The sequence below is a fragment of the Oryctolagus cuniculus genome, chromosome 1 (assembly GCF_964237555.1).
Source record: "Oryctolagus cuniculus chromosome 1, mOryCun1.1, whole genome shotgun sequence".
NCBI classification, from domain to species: domain Eukaryota; kingdom Metazoa; phylum Chordata; class Mammalia; order Lagomorpha; family Leporidae; genus Oryctolagus; species Oryctolagus cuniculus.
The window spans coordinates 93,505,153-93,527,018 of record NC_091432.1 but is presented as its reverse complement, the minus strand read 5'-3'; the positions used below and the strand labels follow the sequence as shown (position 1 = coordinate 93,527,018).

Sequence of the window (21,866 nt, the reverse complement as noted above, 5' to 3'; positions counted from 1 at the left end):
ATGGACAAACAAATCCATTGAAAAGCCAGTTCTGACCCCAAGAAGAAAACTTTTATAAAGAAAAATAGATAGCCTTTAACAAATTATTTATTTTTAAAAGACCTATTTATTAATTTGAAAGGCAGAGAGACAGAGAGAGGGAAAGAGAGAGAGAGATCCTCCATACTCTGATCTATCCCCAAATGGCTGCAACAGCCAGCGCTGGGCCTGGTGGAATCCAGGATTCTAGAACTCCACTAGGATCTCCCACATGGGAGGCAAGAACTCAAAGCACTTGGGCAGTCATCTGCTGTCTTTCCAGGTGCATTAACAGGAAGCTGGATAAGAAGCATGAGGTAGCTGGGAGTGGAACCAAGAACTGATAGGAGATACTGGCATTTCAAGAGGTGGCCTACCTGATTTGCCACAACACCTGCAGCAGACCTTTTGAAAACTGAGTAATCTTTCCTCAAAGGTGCATTCTACCTCCACCTTTAGAGCAGAGAAAAAGCACTGACAGTTCTGCAGTATCAGTTTTCCATCTTTGCCTCCAAACTTTTATCCTAGCTCCAGGCTCAGGGTCCCTTGTCACACTGAGTACTCCCTTGAGCTACTCTCCTTTTCAGCTGTTGAAACCCTACCTGTCCTTGCATAGAATCCAAATCAAGCCCTTCTTAGGCCTTGTTTACAGTGGTCATTCCCATTTTTTAAAAAAATATTTTTTTAATTTATTTGAAAGTTACAGAGAGAGAGAGAGAGAGAGAGAGAGAGAGAATGTCTTCCATCTGCTGGGTTCATTCCCCAAATGGCTATGAATCCAAAGCCAGGAGCCAGGAGCTTCTTCTTGGTCTCCCATGTGGGTGCAGGAGCCCAAACACTTGATCCATCCTCTGCTGCTTTCCCAGGCAGCATTAGCCAGAAGTTGGATGGGTAGTGGAGTAGCCAGGACTTGAACCGGTGACCAAAAGGGATGCTGGCGCTGTAGGCTGGGGCTTTTAACCTGCTGTGCCACAGCACTGGCCCCTCCCATTTTTAAATTCACATAACAACTATTGTCTGAGTCACACCCTTAGAGATTACCTGTGGTACTGGGTTTACAGCAAGCCTCAAAGTAAATTGCACAATCTCCTACAAAGACTTGGAATTCAGAAAGATTTACAAATCAACTGATTGAGAGTGTCCTCAGCTCCCAGGGTACTGTGTGGTAGATAGTAAGGCTGGTAGCAAATAGGCATTTTGGTTCTTGATTTTAGTTTTTATATAATAAAAAAATTCTATAGCTATTATAGGTTGGGCATCCTTAATGTAAAATACAAAATATGAAATACTTTGAAACCTAAGATTTTTTGAGTTCCACTTAAATAAGTGCTTGGCATCATTCTACGCCCAATAAATGTATTAATTATATAATTTTAGATTTTTGGAATAGAGATGCTCAACCATTAAAATCTATGCAAATGTTCCAAAATCTGAAAAACTCTGAAAACTCTAACACTTCTATTCTCAAGTATTTCAGGTAGGGTGTATATAACTTGTGTAAACATATCTGTAAAGTAGCTATTCATTCCATAAACATATAACCTGCCAAAGCATTGTGTTAGGGATTAGAAGTAAAACAAACTCTTTCCTGGGCCTTATATCCCAATGGCCAGCTGCATTCCATATTAAAAACCAGGTTTAAATTGAAAATTACCATTCTTATCCCTACAACACAGAAGCACCTGTTCCAAACACATCCCTCCTTAAAATTTCTTGCAGGCTGCCCATCACCTTCTATGGGATATATGTCAACCAGTTTTTTGTTTTTTTGACAGGTAGAGTTATAGACAGTGAGAGAGAGACAGAGAGAAAGGTCTTTCTGTTGTTCACTCCCCTAATGGCCGCCATGGCTGGCGCTGAGCAGATCTGAAACCAGGAGCAGGGTACTTCCTCCGGGTCTCCCATACGGGTACAGGGTCCAAGTACTTGGGCCATCCTCTGCTGCACTCCCTGGCCACAGCAGAGAGCTGGCCTGGAAGAGGAGCAACCGGGACAGAACCGGTGCCCCAACCAGGACTAGAACCCAGGGTGCCGGCGCCACAGGCGGAGGATTAGCCTAGTGAGCCACAGCGCTGGCCTGTCAACCAGTTTGCCCACTAAAATATCTAAGTTGTATGTTCATTCTATCAATGTAATGAATGACAAAACAAAACAACTTGTTTCTCCTTTTCCAACTCAATAATACCAGCAGTGAAATTTTATCTGTTTATATATTGTTCTTGTATCAGCTGTGGAGAGCTGAAGTTTTAATTTATTATGTGACACAGAGTTTGTAAATACTTTCAGAACATTATTTCTTATTGAGGATTTTAAGTATAACAAATGAAGCAAAAGAATGGGAGGTTTACAGATGCAAACCTTTGTACAATGAACAAATTTATTCAAATGAAATGTTAAAAGAAGCTAATAATTCACATTAATGATTAGTGGTATAGAAGTTTAGTTTAGTTCTCTGTTACAACTGTAAAGGTATCTTGGTTTTTTTTTTTTCTTTAAGCAATTTCTTTACATGTTACTTAAATTAATTTGCAAGGTAAATTTTTATCTAAAAATTAGCAATAAAATGGTCAATTAAAAATAGTAGATAAGATAATGTGAGAGTATCAGGACATTTCCCCCACACCAAAACAGTGATATAAAACATTAACATGACGCTTGATAGGATCCACAATAAAGTAGGAAAATGTTTGTTCATGATGCTTTGTTGAAGGATAGCACATACCAGCATAATCCTGGGAAAGATAAATCTGAATTAGTTAGTACACAACTACATTTAAAAGATAATCAACTTACTTGACTATTATATATTTTCTGTCAAAACATTATGAAACACATAAAATCTTTGACAATAAATTAGCAGTTAACTAGTATTTTTAGATAGGAACACATATATACATAGATAGCATGGTATACTATGTTAGGAACACATATATACCATACATACATGCATAATTCTTGACCTTAAGGAATTTATAGTCCAAAGGGAAATCCTAACACTTCTAAAAAGTGCTTTAAGGGATCAGCATTGTGGCATAGTGGGTTAACCCATTGCCTGTGATTCTGATAATCCCATGTGAGTGCTGGTTCCAGTTCAGGTTGCTCTACTTCCGGTCCAGCTCCCTGCTAATGTGCCTGGGAAGGCAGCAGAAGATAGCTTAATGCTTGTGTCCCTGCCACCCATGTGGAAGACCCAGATGAAGTTCCCAGCTGTGGCCATTGCAGAAATCTGATTAGTGAACCAGCAGTGGGAAATCTCTCTCCCTCTCTCTCTTTTCTATAACTCTGCTTTTCAAATAAATCTTTTTTGAAAACTGCTAATATTGCCAAAATTTTCTATTTAACAATTTATTCTTACTTTGTTTTCTTTTATTTATTTATTCATTTGCCAGGCAGAGTTAGACAGTGAGAGAAAGAGAGAAAGAGAGAAAGAGAGAGAGAGAGAGAGTTATAGACTGAGAGAGAGAGAGACAGAGAGAAAGGTCTTCCTTTTTCTGGTGGTTCACTCCCCAAGTGGCCGCTACGGCTGGCCGGTGCTGCACTGATCCGAAGCCAGGAGCCAGATGCTTCCTCTCAGTCTCCCAATGCGGGTGCAGGGGCCCAAGCACTTGGGCCATCCTCCGCTGCCCTCATGGGCCACAGATGAGAGCTGGACCGGAAGAGGAATAACTGGGACTAGTACCCGGCGCCCTAACCGAGACTGAACCTGGGGTGCCAGCACCACAGGCAGAGTATTAGCCAAGTGAGCTGTGGCGCCGGCCACTTTGTTTTCTTTTAGAACAAGGTTACTCTGTGGTAGGGAAGCAGGGACTATTTATTTATCGTTGTGCCCTAGCCTAGCAAATTAGCTGCTCACTGTAGATATTTAATAAACATTTACATTATTGAACAAACATACTTAGAAACTGCTTCATATATATTTTTGTATGGTACTAAAATTCAACTATCAGATTCTGTAATACAAAGACATTTATAGCGTTTTTACTTAATTTGCCTTATAGGGAGTGTGCATTTAGCCTAGTGGTTAAGATGCCCTCATCCCATATTGGTGTACCTGGGTTTGATTCCCAGCTCTGGTTCCTGACTCCTGACTCCAGCTTCCTCCCAGTTAAGATCCTGGGAGGTAGCAGTAATGGCAGAAGTAACTGAGTTCCTCCTGCTCATGGGAGGCCTGGATTGTGTTTCCAGCTTTGTCCCAGCCCCAGCTGTTGTGGGCATTTGTGAATTGAAGTAGTAAAATGCTGGCTGGGAGCTCACTTCCTCTCTCTCTCTCTCTCTCTCTCTCTCACTGCCTTTCAAAAAAAAAAAAAAAAAAGAAATTTAAAAAAATTGTTGGCCGGCACCCAGCTCACTAGGCTAATCCTCCACCTGCAGCACCGGCACCCTGGATTCTAGTCCCGGTTGGGGCGCTGGATTCTGTCCCGGTTGCTCCTCTTCCAGTCCAGCTCTCTGCTGTGGCCCGGGAGTGCAGTGGAGGATGGCCCAGGTCCTTGGGCCCTGTACCTGCAATGGAGACCAGTAGGAAGCACCTAGCTCCTGGCTTTGGATTGGTGCAGTGCGCTGCCCGCAGCGCACTGGCTGTAGTGGCCATTTGGGGGGAGAACCAATGGAAAAGGAAGACCTTTCTCTCTGTCTCTCTCTCTCTAACTCTGCCTGTCAACAAAAAAAAAATGTCTTATAAATTACGGATTGAGAGACTCGAGAACTGTATTCCATTTCATCTGAGTCACAGATTTAGCTATAAAAAAAGTAGTGAATATTACTCGATACAGAGAGCAGAAAGGGAGCAAGGGGAGAAGTTCAAACTGTCCTTCAAAGATAAGCATATACCCTCTTTTACCAAAACATTATATATCATCATCTTTTCTCCTAGACATAATATCTTAATTTATAATTCTAGTTCTAATAACTATTCATTAACAAGTAATTGGACTCATTTGTTGCAAATTTCTCCTCAATACTTACATACGCTGTAACTTTAAAGACAGAAGAGGTAATTTGTATTTTCTTGGTTTGAGGATTCTTTCGAACACTAAAAAAAGGAATAAAAAGGTCCATTTAAAACATAACAAGAATTGTCATAACACACTTTAAATAACAATTCCTCTTAGTATTTAGGTGTTCTTATTTAAAAGGAGCTGGCATTGTGTTTTAGCTGGTTGATCAACTGCCTGCATTCCATCTATAGGCACCAATTTGAATCCTTCCAATCCAGCTCCCCAGTAATGCATGTGGGAAAGTAGTAGAGGATGGCCCAATTACTTGAGCTGTTGTACCCACATGGGAGACCTAGATGGAGTTTCTGATTTCTGGGTTGGGTTTGGGATTGTGTGCAGGAATTAGGGGAGTGAGTCAGCAGATGGAAGATTTCTCTCTCTCTCTGTAACTCTGCCTTTCATTATAAAGTGTGTATATATTTATATATAACTGTATAAAGGGAGGAGTAGGCTCTATAAATATTAAAATCAGATTTAAAGTTTAGGTAAAGACGCAGGATAAAAATAAACCTGGGGCCAGCGCTGTGGTATAGTGGGTAAAACAGCCTCCGGCTATAGTCCTGGCTGTTCCACTTCTGATTCAGCTCCCTGTAATGTGCCTGGGAAAGCAGGGGAAGATGGCCAACACTACTGTCTCTCAGAGTATGCATTGGCAGGAGGCTGGAAACAGGAACCAGAGTAGGGAGTAGAACCTAGGTACTCCAATGTGGACTATAGGCATGCATCATAACCACTTGGCCAAATGCCCACCCCTGGTGTTCTACTAATAACTGCACTGTATCAAATCTTAGCTGTCACTAATTACTTCCTCATAGTTGTATTTTTTTTTTTTAGATTTATTTTATTTATTTGAAAGTCAGAATACAGAGAGAGGTAGAGATAGAGGTCTTCCATCTGCTGGTTCACTCCCTAATTGACGGCAACGGCCAGAGCTGTGCCGATCCAAAGCTAGGAGCTTCTTCCGGGTCTCCCATGTGGGTACAGGGGCCCAAGGACTCTGGCCATCTTCTACTGCTTTCCTAGGCCACAGCAGAGAGCTGGATCAGAAGAGGAGCAGCCAGGACTCAAACTGGTTGCTCGTATGGGATGCCAGCGCTTCAGGCCAAGGCTTTAACCTGCTGCGCTACTGTGCCAGCCCCTCCATATGATATTTTAAGAGTGAAATTATGGCCAGCGCCATGATTCACTAGGCTTATCCTCCGCCTGCGGTGCCAGCACCTCAGGTTCTAGTCCTGGTTGGGGCACTGGATTCTGTCCCGGTTGCTCCTCTTCCAGTCCAGCTCTCTGCTGTGGCCCAGGAATGCAGTGGAGGATGGCCCAGGTGGGCCCTGCACCCGCATGGGAGACCAGGAGGGGGCACCTGGCTCCTGGCTTCGGATCAGTGCAGCATGCCAGCCGTAGCAGCCATTTGGGGGGGTTAACCAATGGAAAGGAAGACCTTTCTCTCTGTCTCTCTCTCTCACTGTCTAACTCTGCCTATCAAAAAAAGAGTGAAATTATACAATTATTAATAAAAATGTTTATTATATAATTTGTGATAATTTCTGTGGATCAGTCTAATATAAACTCCAAACTTAAGTAACTCTGTTCATTTAAAATAAAAAATAAGGATCCTAATGCTTAACTGTCATCTGAAGGCCATAATCTAAGCTTCTTAGTTCAAATAATAAAATTTCACATCTGGAGTGGATATGTAGTTTGGGAATTCTCCAAAAACTTTGACAAAGAACAGGTGTTTAACATTTAAAGTAGAAAAGATACAGGCATGCTTAGTAACTATGAAATTATTTCTGCATATACATTTTTGAAATGTAATGAAACAACTGATTATTTACTCTTTAAAAAGATGGTTCCAAAATCCTGCTTAACTGATTTAAAGGAACAATAATCCTTGAATAGAAGGCATTTCCTGGGGCCAGTGCTGTGGTGTGGTGGGCAACCACCGTCTGCAGTGTCAGCATCCCATATGGGTGCTGGTTTGAGTCCTGACTGCTCCACTTCTGATCCAGGTCTCTGCTATAGCCTGGAAAGGAAATGGAAGATGGCCCAAGTGCTTGGGCCCCTGTACTCGCATGGGAGACCTGGAAGAGGCTCCTGGCTCCTGGGTTCAGATCAGTCCAGCTCCGGCTGGGGAGTGAATCAGCGGATGAAAGACCCTTCTCTCTGTCTCTGCCTCTCTTTAACTCTGCCTTTCAAATGAATAAATAAGTCTTTAAAAAAAAAAGATGGCATTTCCCCCAAACAGTTAAAAGGTATATTTTATGGGATTTTTAATAATGGAAGAGGAAGAAAATATTTTAAAAATGATTTTACTCTTTTGCTTGAGCCAGGGGTTCCTAAAATCCCACTCTCTAGCGTGCCCTCAACAGCTACAGATGGATTTTGCTGGAATAGATCAGTAAAGATGTTTATCTGCTAGGGCAGGTTAGACACTATAAAGCAGTTACTGCATGTACAAGCATAATAGAAGGTAGCAGATGTTTTTCTAAAGCATGCAAGAATATCCAAAAGTCAAGTTCAGAAACAGGAAAAAAAACCCACCTTGCATAAATTAGCTTGTACAAACTACATGATTAGATATGTGGCTCAGAATTCTGAGAAATTATTGCAGATACTTCACATTCCACCTAAGCTTTTTCCACTAAAATGTTCCATGACAATTGCTATTTTAATCCACTCTATATCTTTACCACTAACAGCTAGAGCCTTAATAGATAACGCAGCATCTGACTCCAATCAGCATTACCAGTACTAGAAAAGCCACAAATGGTTTATGTGCTAAGCAAGTCAACATAGCTCTAAAGGGACTCTGAGATCATTTAATCCACTCAATTGTTTTGTGTTGGCATCTAAATTATCTTGAATTTAGTTTAATCATAATTTTTTAAAAAAATTTTATTTATGGTATACAAATTTCATACATTTCATGTATACATTTAGGAGCATAGTGATTCTTCCCACTATACCCTCCCTGCTGCCTGAGTTCCCACTCTTCTTCCTCATCTCTCACCTATTCCCACTCTTAATTTTTACAAAGATCAATTTTAAGTTTACCTTTTACTCATCAGATTAACCATAGAGTAAGTAGAGTTGAACAAAGAGTATTAGGAGAAAAAAAAAAAACAACCCTCTGTTCTTTAACAGTGGAGAACAGAGCTGTAAACAATCATTGAATCTCAAAATGTCAATTTCACTTCTATACATTATATTTTAGATACTCTATTAGTTAACACAGATCAGGGAAAACATATGGTATTTGTCTTTATGGGACTGGCTTATTTCATTAAGTATAATGGTTTTTAGTTGCATCTATTTTGTTGCAAAAGACACAATTTCATTCTTTTTTATGGCTGAGTAGTATTCCATAGTGTATATATGCCATAATTTCTTTACCCAGTCATCAGTTGGACATCTAGACTGATTCCATAACTTAGCTATTGTGAATTGAGCTGCAGTGAACATGAGGGTACAGACAACTCTTTCTTTTTTTTTTTTTAACTTTTATTTAATGAATATAAATTTCCAAAGTGCGATTTATGGATTACAATGGCTTCCCCCCCATACCGTCCCTCCCACCCACTACCCTCCCCTTTCCCACTCCCTCTCCCCTTCCATTCACATCAAGATTCATTTTCGATTATCTTAATATACAGAAGATCAGTTTAGTATACATTAAGTAAGGATTTCAACAGTATGCTCTCACACAGAAACATAAAGTGAAAAATAATAGATGATTTTTTTTAAGTGATGATGAAATCAGATCAGACCTATTGTCATGTTTAATCCCAGTGAGAGTCAAGTTGGGAGTTGATAATTTCTTTTTTTTTTTTTTTTTTTTTTTTTTACAGAAGATCAGTTTAGTATACATTAAGTAAAGATTTCAACAGTTTGCACCCCCATGAAAACACAAAGTGAAATATATTGTTTGAGTACTCGTTATAGCATTAAATCTCAATACACAGCACATTAAGGACAGAGATCCTACATGAGGAGTAAGTGCACAGTGACTCCTGTTGTTGACTTTACCAATTGACACTCCTGTCTATGGCATCAGTAATCTCCCTATGCTCCAGTCATGAGTTTCCAAGGCTATGGAAGCCGTCTGAGTTCTCCGACTCTTATCTTGTTTAGACAAGGTCATAGTCAAAGTGGAGGTTCTCTCCTCCCTTCAGAGAAAGGTACCTCCTTCTTTGAAGACCTGTTCTTTCCACTGGGATCTCACTCGCAGAGATCTTTTGCCAGAGTGTCTTGGCTTTCCATGCCTGAAATACTCTCATGGGCTTTTCAGCCAGATCCGAATGCCTTTAGCTGATTCTGAGTCCAGAGTGCTATTTAGGACATCTGCCATTCTATGAGTCTGCTGAGTATCTCACTTCCCATGTTGGATCACTCTCCCCTTTATTTATTCCATCGGTTAGTGTTAGCAGGTACTAGACTTGTTTATGTGCTCCCTTTGACTCTTAGTCCTTTCATTATGATCAATTGTGAACAGAAATTGATCACTTGGAATAGTGAGATGGCATTGGTACATGCCACCTTGATGGGATTGAATTGGAATCCCCTGGTATTTTTTTTTTTTTTTTTTTTTTTTGACAGGCAGAGTGGATAGTGAGAGAGAGAGAGAGACAGAGAGAAAGGTCTTCCTTTTTTTGTTGGTTCACCCTCCAATGGCCGCCGCGGCCGGCGCGCTGCGGCCGGCGCACCGCGCTGATCCGATGGCAGGAGCCAGGAGCCAGGTGCTTTTCCTGGTCTCCCCATGGGGTGCAGGGCCCAAGCACCTGGGCCATCCTCCACTGCACTCCCTGGCCACAGCAGAGGGCTGGCCTGGAAGAGGGGCAACCGGGACAGAATCCGGCGCCCCGACCGGGACTAGAACCCGGTGTGCCGGCGCCGCTAGGCTGAGGATTAGCCTAGTGAGCCGCGGCGCCGGCCCCCCTGGTATGTTTTTAACTCTACCATTTGGGGCAAGTCAGCTTGAGCATGTCCCAAATTATACATCTCTTCCCTCTCTTATTCCCACTCTTATGTTTAACAGGGATCACATTTCAGTTAATTTTTAACACTTAAGAATAACTGTGTATTAATTACAGAATTAAACCAGTCATATTAAGTAGAACAGACAAAAAAACTACTAAGAGGAATAATGTATTAAGTAGACAACTCTTTGTTATGCTGATTTCATTTTATTTGGGTAAATTCCCAGAAGGTGGGATTGCTGGGTCATATGGTAGATCTATTTTCAGCTTAAATCATAATTTTCTAATGCAGTTGCTTTGGAAAGATCATTTCATATTCTCACCTCATTCAGCAAAGAAATTCATAGGCATGTTAAACGTGGGACATAAAGAATAATATTTAATGGTTTCAGAGGAAAGCACTGCTGTAATTGGGCTGGTGTCCTTCCTTGTTTCCCCTGCCATGACAGACTTGGCATGCACCTACCATGAAATGGGAACAGACTTATGTCCTCTCTGTTGGTCTTCATGGACTTCTTTCCAGTAAGAATTGCCTGACTGCTAACATCTGCACTGATAATTACTTCTTTCTAACTTCTGGGCTTACTAATTACAGTGTAAGTATAAGGAGCTATAAACATTTGCCTATAAATAACCGAACACTGGATTATATAAACAATTTGCTTTAAAGATTCCATACAAGTACTTTACTATTCTTTAGTATGTTATTTTGTTGTAACTTCTTAAGATCAAGGACTGCCTGATGTTCCTCTTCTAGTCCCTTTAGATCTTGATAGAGTTTGCACCATATTAATACTTGCTGGTTGCCTGATTGATTCCACAGGGGAAAAAAAATCCTCTTCTTCCTAAAAGATGTTACGAAACTTGGCCATTCATTTTATGAGTAACTGTCACTTGTCATATCATACTTTTTTTCAGCATACAAAAAATACAGGTGAGAATCTAAAGAGGGGAATGTTGAGAAAAATGGCAGTTTCTGCAACGTGTAGGTTCTAAGATTTTTTTCTATTTCAAGTTTCTCCAACAGAATCTCCTCCCAAACAGAGCATGGTAGTGAGGAATTCCACAGGTTCCTGTTGCTGATGGGATACAACACACCGCAGTACTAGTGGTGGCAGGATGTGTGCTTGCATGCATTTGTGTATACGTCTAGGGTATACCAAGGAGTATCTTCAGGAGTGTTAGAAGTGGCCTAGCAAGTTTTGTAAGACATGCAAATGATTAGGATAGAATATTCTTGATGTAGGTATTTGTATGCTTTTATTGAAATTCTGTTTCTAACATGGCTCTTCCAATAATTTTTATGTATTGGCAAAATGTTTCACTAAAATGACAAATTATAGAAATATTTGTTTTTAAAACCATATCAAAAATAACCTAAACAAACAACTAAATAATGCAGCCTGTTATATAGCTAAATGACAAAAGGAATGGATGAGAATTCAGATGTTGAATACAAAGAAAGTAGCAATTAGCAATGCAAAGTTAATTCTATTGCTTTTTTATTAAAATAAATATTATATAACGAGCCCTAGGACCATTTGCTTTCTCCTATTCTACCCTTTTTGCTTCTAAGGATGATTCAAACAAACATCATTTGCTTCAGTCAAAATACAAGTATAGATTTAAAAAGTTGTAAAGTTTTAATTCTCATTTGATCTTTAAAGAAAAACAAAAGCCCTGGTAGAATACCAAAAACAAATTGTATAGCTTCAGAATTAATTAGAAAAGGCAAAGATTACACCTAGATGAAAATTCTTCCACCTCTTTGGAACAAAGGTAGTAATTTTTTTATTGTTAGTCAAGCAAACTCAAAGATTCTAAGAGATTTCTTGTGTTCCTTTGCTATTTGAAAGGTCTAGTGTTGGTGAGTACAGGGAGAAGGAGGCCTGCAAGATGGTAGTTGCTAATAAGCAATACAGTAGGTGGAAGGTCTGCATGAGGGAACAAGAGATGAAGAAGATGGTGAATGAATGGAGAACTGTAAGAGAATCAGGGATATCCAGAAATTTTGTGAGAGGGGTTCAAAGTAATGCTGTTTTTCTACACTTTGCTTGCTAATATGACTACAAGTGATACTGCGGAATTCCAACATGATTAACAAATACATTGCTTTACTCATTAAAGATTTACATGTTATTATCTAGCAATATTACCTCACCAGATCTTTATAGATAAACTTTGTTGTTTCCAGATATGGATAAATCTCATCTTCATACTGACAAAGGGATCCACCAAGGCAAAGATGTTTAAAAAGACAAAACAGGAACTCTTCTCTATCTGGCTGGCTGAATACTTCATATTTTTCTGAGTCTTCCTCTAATAAAACCTAAAATGACAATTTTTTAGAAGTTTCAATTTATATACTTAAAAATAACCTTAGATCTACTTTAAGAAGCAGAACTGACGAAGCTGGAGACGCAGCTATACAGATCTATGCTTCTTTTTTGTCATTAGGTACTGACATTCAATAAAAAAATCAAATTTTAAATTTTAAAACACAGAAGCTAAGCCTTCTGTTCTGCTTAATTTCTTAGCCCTAGTGTAAATATTTAGTAATTATTCTAGTGCCATTGTATATCTAGTGTGAGGGCACCTCAAATCTTATTTGGAAATTAATGGGAGCACAAACCAATGGGAAAACTTCTCCATCTCATAAGATATCTCCTCATCATTTTGACTTACACACTAGTGGTCATTTTGTAAGTGCTTTCACTTTACAATGTTTGGATCACCATGTCTCTTATCCTTACTCAAGTTTAAACTATGCAGGTGTTGGAGCCTCAAATTCTCTTCCCCTTTTCCCGCTCTCCTTTCTAAGATTACTTCATACACTAAATATCTACACTGACTCTTGGTCTCCTCAGACTTTGTTAACACTCAACTAGGTCTGATGTGGGAGATATTCTTGCACCATTAGTCACACAAACAATTGATTAATTTATTGATGGTAGTGAGTATGAACAAGAATATAAATGAAAAGTAGACTATTATGTTTATTCTCTTGAATTTTTTTATATCCTGCCTACTTTCAAAAAGAATTTGAATGGGACAGTGTTATGGTACATCAGGTTAAGCTGATGCTTGCAATGCCAGCATCCCATATCAGATTGCAATCCTGGCTACTCTACTTCCAATCTAGCTTCCTGCTAATGTGCTTGGGAAAGCAGTGAAAGATAAGTATTTGAGTCCCTGTCACTCATTTGGGAGACCAGGATTGCGTTCCTGGCTCCTGGCTTCAGCCGGCTCCAGCCCTGCCTATTGTGGCTACTTGGGGAATGAACCAGCAGATGGAAGATGTCTTTTTCTGTCTGTCCCTCTGTTACTCTACCTTTCATATAAATCAATGAATCAATAAATCTTTTTTTTAAAAGAATGTGAAATAGCTAACAATATAATATGGATACAATAAGACCAAAATAATGAAAGATAAAAAACTTTAACCAAAAAAATAAAATACCAAGAGAAAACATATATATAAAGAACTCTAGACAGAGAAAGGCCACATAAGAATTGTGCCTAACACTTAATAATATACCATATAAGTAAATGAAGGAAACATGATGTTATGTAAGAATGCCATCTGGTAGCAAGAAGAATACTTATTTAGGAAAACTGATTAAGCTTATTTACAATTTGAAAATGACACAAGGTCACTATATAAATGGCATTTTAAAATAATAAATTCCATGGTATTATCCATACAGTTTATTTACAATGACTTGAAGAAAGCCAAGTTTATACTTGTATATGGTAGAAGACAGGCAAGAGGAAGTGGTCCATAGTTTATTGCTCTCTGGGTGTGCCACATCTAACACTTGCATATCTCCCTTCCCTCCCTTCCTACCTCTCTCCCTGCCTCTCTTCCTTCCAACTCTCCTCCCTGTAAGGAAATTATGTGCTATCAAAGCCCATGTTTGTAGCTATCTGAAGATCTAGCTTAACACAAGGGTGGATAAAGCACTTAAGAGGGAATAGTTAATGCATTCCTTACAGGAACACACTCAAATATTGGATTAGGCTTCTGCCATTTTTTAAAAAATACAGTAACTTAATTTTTTGGAAATAATGTTAAAATATTCTATAGCTATTAACTCTCTCCATTTACATACAGATCTCTTTCCCCTTGCAGACCTCAGGTATGCAGCTGCTAATGAGTCAAACTCCTGCACTGTAGTCAGGAAGGAGGTTATCAGTATTTACATTACAGTTGCCAGGAACATCTGTGCTGTACAATGAGGAGCCCTTTGTAGTTCCAGCTAAAGCTTAAGTTATTTGTTTTTCACCCCAAAAACAATCAAATTAAAAACCCTTGCTGTTGCCACAGAATAACAAGGAGCACAAGAACAGAGCATACAGGCAAGCAGCAGAAAAACACTGAATCCCACCACCTCAGGAATAGAGATGTTATTCATGGTAGTAAATAAGACAGGTAGCACGAAGTTTTGCAGATCATTCTGCTGGAAAACAAATTCTTCTTTTAAACTAGTCTATTGATGGGGATCTTTCTGTAGAAGTGATGGTGAATTCTCTGAAGTTAGATGCAAGGGTCTTGAGACCCTTAGCCAGAGTAGACCAATGAAGAAAAGAGCTGAAATTAGCCATACACAAAAGAAGGGAAATATTGACCAACATGTCCTGAATAGTACCTTCTTTTTTATTTTTTAAATAAAGATTTATTTATTTATTTGAAGGCAGAGTTAACAGGTAGAGGCACAGGCAGAGAGAAAGAGAAAGAGAAAGAGAAAGAGAAAGAGAAAGAGAAAGAGAGAGAGAGAGAGAGAGAGAGAGAGAGTCAGTCCTCCATTTGCCGGTTCACTCCCCAGATGACTGAAACAGCCAGAACTGAGCTGATCCGAAGCCAGGAGGCAGGAGCTTCCTCTGGGTTTCCCACATGGGTGCCAATATATAATATATAATTGATATCAAAGCTGTAATTTTTAATCACTTTTTAATACTCTCAATAATGATAATATCATATTTCATTTTAATAGCATTTCATGCTTTCTAAAAATATATTTAAATTCTCCCTCAATTCATTTTATCAATGATTTTAGGAGGGTAGAATGGGCATTTTCATCTTTGTGTTAAATAGATAAGATTCTGAAACTCAAGAGATTGAATGATTTGTCTACGATTACATAAATAATAAATCTTATTCTAGGTTCAGTGTACTTTTCACTAAAACAAAATTTAGTTTAGCTAATCAAATGACTTTATTGTTCATATCAATAAGGAAAACATTCTTCTACTCTAGTAATGTTTTTTATTCTTAATTTCATAAGAATCTCATATTGAAGAAAAGTAGACATTAATTGAATAGGCCAGGATTTCTCTACTTGCACACAACTGACATTGTGGCTCAAGTAACTTGGCTATAAAAGACTGCATGATTTTTAGCAGCACCTAGCCATCAGATGTCAATAGCACCCCACTGGGAACTACTGAATTACACAAATAATTGAGTTGACAGTATAAGTACCACCCAATAAAAAATATATCAATGTAATGATTAATACTGCTCATCATTTATTAACAAGAGGTATGTATGGGTTTTAGACAGGCAAAAGTTTTTGACATTTTGTATTTCCTGAATAAAATTCTACCATGAAATTTGAAAAAGCTGTACTTACTTTTCGTAACTCATCAGAAATGAGAAATGGGTCGCAAAAAGAATCTAAACACTTAACGATATGTCCACTGTCTCGGACAATATTTTCATCATATAACCGATCAAAAAATGACATTGAAAGCTGTCTGCAAGGAACATTTATAGCTTCAATTTTTTTCACTTCAGTTCCTGAAAAAAAGGTATTTTATAAAGAACAGAGATACACAAATCAATTTAGTATTTTCAATTACTTCCAAAATAAATCACTATGCAAAGATTCTAAGAAGTAACCAAGTACAACATATGTTTTGATACACAATCACGCACCAAATAATGACATTTTAGTCAATGACAGACCTTATGTACAATGGTGGTTCCGTGAGATTAAGATGAAGCAAAAACTTCCTACCACCTAGTGGCAATAGTACAATGCATGTATTTGTGGTGATGCTGGTATAAACAAACCTACTGCATTGCTAGTCATATAAAAGTATAGCGATACAATTATGGGCATGTATAGTATATAATACCCAATAAAGAAAATAAATGACTCTGTTGTATACTATAGTTGCTTACTTTTACTGTCCTTTTTATCATTATTGTAGAGCATACTCCTACTTATAAAATAGTCATGTAAAACAGTATGCTGTATTACACTGGCAGGAACTTCATACGTATTATGTTACTGCATGTCCTGACCGCATCAAGAGGCAAGAAGGAGTATGGGTCATCTAGGTACCTATAATACACAATGATGTTCACATAATGACAAAATCGCTAACAATATATCTATTTTAAATATTTATTTTATTTATTTGAAATGCAGAGTGACACAGAGAGAGGGAGAGACAGAGACAGAGCTTCCAGTCTACTGGTTCATTCCTCAAATGGCCACAACGGCCAGGGTGGAGTTAGGCTGAAGCCAAGAGTCTGACACTTGGGACCAAATACTTGGGCCATTTTCTGCTGCTTTCCCAGGAGCATTGGCAGGGAGCTGGACTGAAAGCTGAACAGCCAGGACTCAACTGGCAGTCTGATATAGGATGCCAGTGCTGCAGGTTGCAGCTTAACTTGCTATGCCACAATGCCAGCCCCCAACTAATACTGTATTTCTATAAAGGGATCCCACCATTAAACACAGGACTGAATTCAAAAGACACATTAGCTTAGGGAGTCTGTTAAATTCTGACTTTTCAGTCTATTCATTTATTATTAATAAGTTTGTAACAAATCTCACCATTTCAGGACTAGATAAATGTAAATTAGAAAACACTTGAAAAATGAATTATTTTGTATAACTGGAATTTCTCAGACCACTTTTAGTGCATCTATGAAAACTGCATATAAAGGTGTAAGAATTTTGGTGGGCATTTGGTCTAGTAGCTAAGACACTGGTTAACATGCCTGCGTCCTACATTAAGAGTGCCCTGGTTTGACAGCTCTGCTCCTAGCATTCTCTTAATACTAACCCTAGGAAGCAACAGTGATGGCTCAGGTCACTGGGTTCCTGTCACCCATGTGGGAGACCAGAATTCTTCCTCCCCTATCTTTTGCAGGCACTTGAGAAAATGAACCAGCAAATGGGAGCTCTTTTTCTCTCAAATAAACAAAAATTTTAAAAAGCATAATAATTGCTTTATAAGACTTTGAATTTATATTACATTTAATGCTTTATAAGTTTCTATAAAAATTTTAATTAACATGTTTCTGAAGTGATCCTTAGGGTTCACTTGAAAACATTTTCTTGCTATTAAAAAATTTCTCCTGTGTGGTCTCATTTTTAGTGTTTATTCCAAAAAATCTTTCCAAGTTGAGGTAACTTAATGAAGTGCGGCTTTGAAATTTATCACAAATTCAGAATCAGAGAAATCTGGAACAACGATGTTTTGTTTTGTTTATTTTTCTCTTGTAGCTCTAGTTCTCTGCATCCCCCCTCCCCAACATGCCTTTCCCTTACTCCACATTATTCCCTGAAGGCATCTTTAGGAATAGATTTTCTGCTACTAGAGGGTCTATTAAATTACAGAAAGTCATAAAGATTAAATATTTTTATTATTACTTCAGTCAGTCGCTCCTTTATGTACATATATACACATAAATTTACTCAGAGTAGGTGGTGTTCTTTTATTCAAAGTGTGATGGCCCTTGGCATATCTGTTCCCTAGATACCTTTGAGAAGCACTGAGAAGTAGCTAGCTTGTGATTGAGAAGACTAAGAAAATGAGCAATAGTTTGCACTATTTTGGCTGTCCACCCAGAGTCATGCTAGGACCTGCTGTTGCTCCCAAGATCCTGTGCTAGGCTAATGTGGAGGAAAGGTTGCCTGGAGCCAGGAACTGGAACTGTGTATGCCTCAGTAATTTCAAAAGCTATGCTGCAGTTTCTTTTGTTTCAGAGACAAAATCCTCTAGGGGATTAAAATGAAAAGAAGGCCATAGAAAATGATAGAGCAGTTCAAGCACTGTTGAAAAACCAAAGAACAAGAGCAGTATAGAGCCTGACAGTTTTAGATAAGTGATTTGTGGCCACACGATGAGCGACTGACATTGGGCCACTTTAATAAATCTGCCCTTACTCTGATTTGGGGAGTGGTAAGAGGGTTTGGATGCTAAGAAAAATAATTTAAATTCAAACCATTTATCCTGAGGTATGAAAATAGCATTGCTATTTTACTGTATACTGCCTTCAAAATTGGCATGCTAAACCTCTACCCTCAATGTGATAGTATTAGAAGAAGGGAAAGAATTAGAATTAGATGAGCTTATGTGCAGGGACTCACAGGGCTTCAAAATATAAGTTTTGGGGAATACAACTCATTAAATAGCATTTTGTCCCCCCCCAAGTTAATTTTTTATCACATGCAAAAATACATTCATTCTATTACAAGTTTGAACGCTTTAGCTCACTCAAGTATCAACTTTAAAGCCTAAAGTCACATTTAAATGTTGTCTAAAGTAGACATTGGTGAGACTTGAGGTATGATTTTTCCTGAAGCAAAATTCCTCTCCAGCTATGAACTTATGAAATAGGACAAATGTGTTGCCAAAATAGATTGGTGAGACAAAGAGAAATAGTCACTTCCATTCCCAAAGGGAGAAATAGGAGATATTGAAGCAGTAATGAGTGCCAAGCAAATCTGTAAGTTAGAAAGGCAAATTGTTTTAGATCTTTAAGAGATTTAAGTGAGTATTGCCTAGTGTTCAACTATTTGGGTAATTTTCTTTAAGTGTATTATGAAAATGTGATCTATATAAAGTTCTCCTTTTGAGAATTTAAGACTCTGTCCTCCACTTAATTATTATTCTTAAAATATGTTCTGTGGTAGCTGATTCCTCTGTCAGAAATCCATGTCCCCACTCTAAATGAAATTTTGCATAAACATCCCTGTATCAGTGGAATCATTTCTGATCCTTTCCTTCTGGGTAGAACTGACCATACTCCTCATCTGGGTCTTACTTCTGTAGTGGCACCCGTGATGCATTACTACACAAACATATCTTAACCTATCAACAAGTTCCTTGACAACAGGTTTTCTCTTATTTACCTTAATGTTCCCTGAATCTAGCAAAGTATATATGGAAGATACACATTAAATATTATCCAAATTAAGAAAAAGAAAAATTACTCTCATATGCTAAGCCAGGACAGTAGCAGTAGACTCCCAGGAGAGAGATGTAAGGTAAGCCTTGCACAGCTGGTCACACTTGATTTTGATATTATCAAACATATGAGTCATTACTCATGATTTGCATTTTAATAATGAAAATTCCTGAGGCAACATTTTGTTATAATAGTAAAATATTCAACTGAAAAGTTGAAATTAATTTTATTTACCTAATGTAACCCACTGTCCGGAAGAATCTGAAAGTAACTTCAGATTGGGAATAACATTTGGGTGTCTGAAAAAAGCCTAAAATACAAATTTGAGGGGTACATGTTAGATATTTTATTACAAATAATAAAAATTAATTTATAAAAGTTATAGTAAAATATAATGTTTAAAACTAGACAAGAGGATAATCTTATATTGGTAAAATAAGTAATAAATGCTTTTTTAAAAAAATATTTATTTGAAAGGCAGCATTACAGAGAGGGAGGGAAAGGAGAGAGAAAGGAGAAAAGAGGGAGAGAGAAAGAGAATAAGGGAGAGGGAGAGAGACAAAGAGATCCTGATCCACTGATTCACTCCCCAAATGGCTGCAACAGCCAGGGCTGGGCTAGGCCAAAGCCAGGAACCTGGAACCCTATCCAGGTCTCCCATGTGGATAGCAGGAGTTGGGCCATCTTCCACTGCTTTCCCAGGTGTATTAGCAGGGAGCAGGATGGGAAGTGGAGAGGCTGGGACTCCAAGTAATGCCCATATGGAATACCAGCATCACTGGGTAGTGGTTAAACCAGTTAGACAATGCAGGCGCCATAAATGCTTCATAAAGAAGTGAAGTTTCACTACAATTCAGTCTGGAATAGTATGAACAACAATGTATGTCCAAGTACAGGTATCATTTATTTATTTATTTATTTGAGAGGCAGAGTTACAGAGAGTAGGAGAGACAAAAAGAGAGGTCTTCCATCTGCTGGATCACTCCCCAAATGGCTACAGTGGCAGAAGCTGGGCCTATCTGAAGCTAGGAGCCAGGAGCTTCTTCCGAGTCTCCCACATGGTGCAGGCCAAGCATTTGAGCCTTCCACTGCCTTCCCAGGCATTAGTAGAGAGCTGGATTGGAAGAGGAACAGTGGGGACACAAACCAGCGTCTCTTGGTGCTACAGGAGGAGGGTTAGCCTCCCATGCCATAGCACTGGCCCCAAGTACAGGCATCTTTGGGACTTCATATTCTAAATCAGCTCCTTAGTTGTTTATATCATTTCAATTATACAAACAACAGGATTAACTCACATAAGTACCATGAGTGCTAAAGAAGTAGAAACTCTGTGAACTGTCCAATTAAAGTTATTTAACATTTGAAAACTTTGTTTTCCATCCATTTTGTTTTCAGAATTGTCTTAATAACTACTCACACACTGACATAAAGAGATATGAAAGACTTGATTTCCTAAAAATGAAATTTTCTATGTGGCAACAGATAATAATCAAGAGCTTCAGTTTCAAGTATCAGCAGTTGAGGAATCCAAGATGGCTGAATAAGGGTATGGCCACACTAACTTAAGCTGCTCTGAGATAGGAAAAGAACAAAGGAAGGATACATTTCCAGGAGTCTGACAGAAATTTTCAGTGAAGAAGCAAAAAGAAAACAACAACAAAGACTCCATGGGAAAAGAGAAGATAGAAACACCACTGCAGCCAGCCACTGAGCACAGCCAGCTGTTGGATATGAGCCACCATCTTACCACCTCAAGGTAGGAAGAAATCACTGGGAGTCCTGCCACTAGCAGTCTTAGAGGAGAGGGAATTCCACAGTCATCCATTGGCTTACTTACTCAGCTTGGAGGGCTCACTGGGGTCTGAGCAACTGCTGGGCTTAGGGCAGAGGAGCTGCATTGCTTTCCTCAAATAAATAAAATTAGAGATGAAAAATGAGACATTACAACCAACACCACTGAAATACAAAGGATCATAAGAAGCTACTAGGAAGAACTATATGCTAATAAACTGGAAAATTTCAAAGAAATGGATAAATTCCTAGATCTATATAACCCACCAAGATAAACTAAAGATGATATAGACAACCTGAGAAGAACCATAATAAGCAATGAGATTGAAGCAGTAATCATAAGTCTTCCATCAAGGAAAAGTCCTGGACCTGATGGCTTTACTACTGAATTCTACAAAATATTCAAAGAGGAAGGAACTACAATACTCTTCAAATTATTCCAAAATATTGAATTGGATGTACTCTGCCAAATTCTTTTTTATGAGGTCAGCATTACTTTGATACCAAAACTAAACAAAGACATGACATGAAAGCAAACTACAGAACGTAGATGATGCAAAGATTCTAAACAAGATATTAGCAAATAGAATTCAAAACCACAAGAAAAAGATCATACATCTTGGTGAAGTGGGACTTATCCCAGAAATCTAAGGGCAATTCAATATTCATAAATCAATAAACATCATAAATCACACCAACAGAATGAAGAACAAAAACCATATGTTCATCTCAATAAATGCAGAGAAAGCATTTGACAAGCTTCAACACCCCTTCATGATTAAAAACCTAAGGTACAGAAAAACATTCCTCAAAATGATAAAGGCTTCATAAGGAATGGGGGAAATCTGAAAGAATTTCCCCTCAGATCTGGACAAG

At 38.5% G+C, this 21,866-nt stretch overlaps 1 protein-coding gene across 5 annotated transcripts in view; it reads right to left on the bottom strand.

Moving 5' to 3' along the window:
* Positions 1-2,377: 2,377 nt before the first annotated feature.
* CFAP300 (cilia and flagella associated protein 300) overlaps positions 2,378-21,866 on the bottom strand; it is a 33,862-nt gene continuing 14,373 nt past the window's right edge. For 3 of the 5 annotated variants that reach the window (XM_008262188.4, XM_002708590.5, XM_008262191.4), the window contains exons 3-7: positions 19,434-19,509; positions 15,622-15,788; positions 12,145-12,317; positions 4,981-5,047; positions 2,378-2,750 (exon numbers count right to left, since the gene is read on the bottom strand). In XM_008262188.4, the coding sequence (XP_008260410.1) occupies positions 2,622-2,750; positions 4,981-5,047; positions 12,145-12,317; positions 15,622-15,788; positions 19,434-19,509 (612 nt within the window). In that variant the 3' untranslated portion in view covers positions 2,378-2,621. Of the gene's footprint in view, positions 2,751-4,980; positions 5,048-8,826; positions 10,834-12,144; positions 12,318-15,621; positions 15,789-19,433; positions 19,510-21,866 lie in introns of those variants that run through there. The other 2 variants (XM_051849900.2, XM_017343714.3) reach the window with 2 other exon arrangements.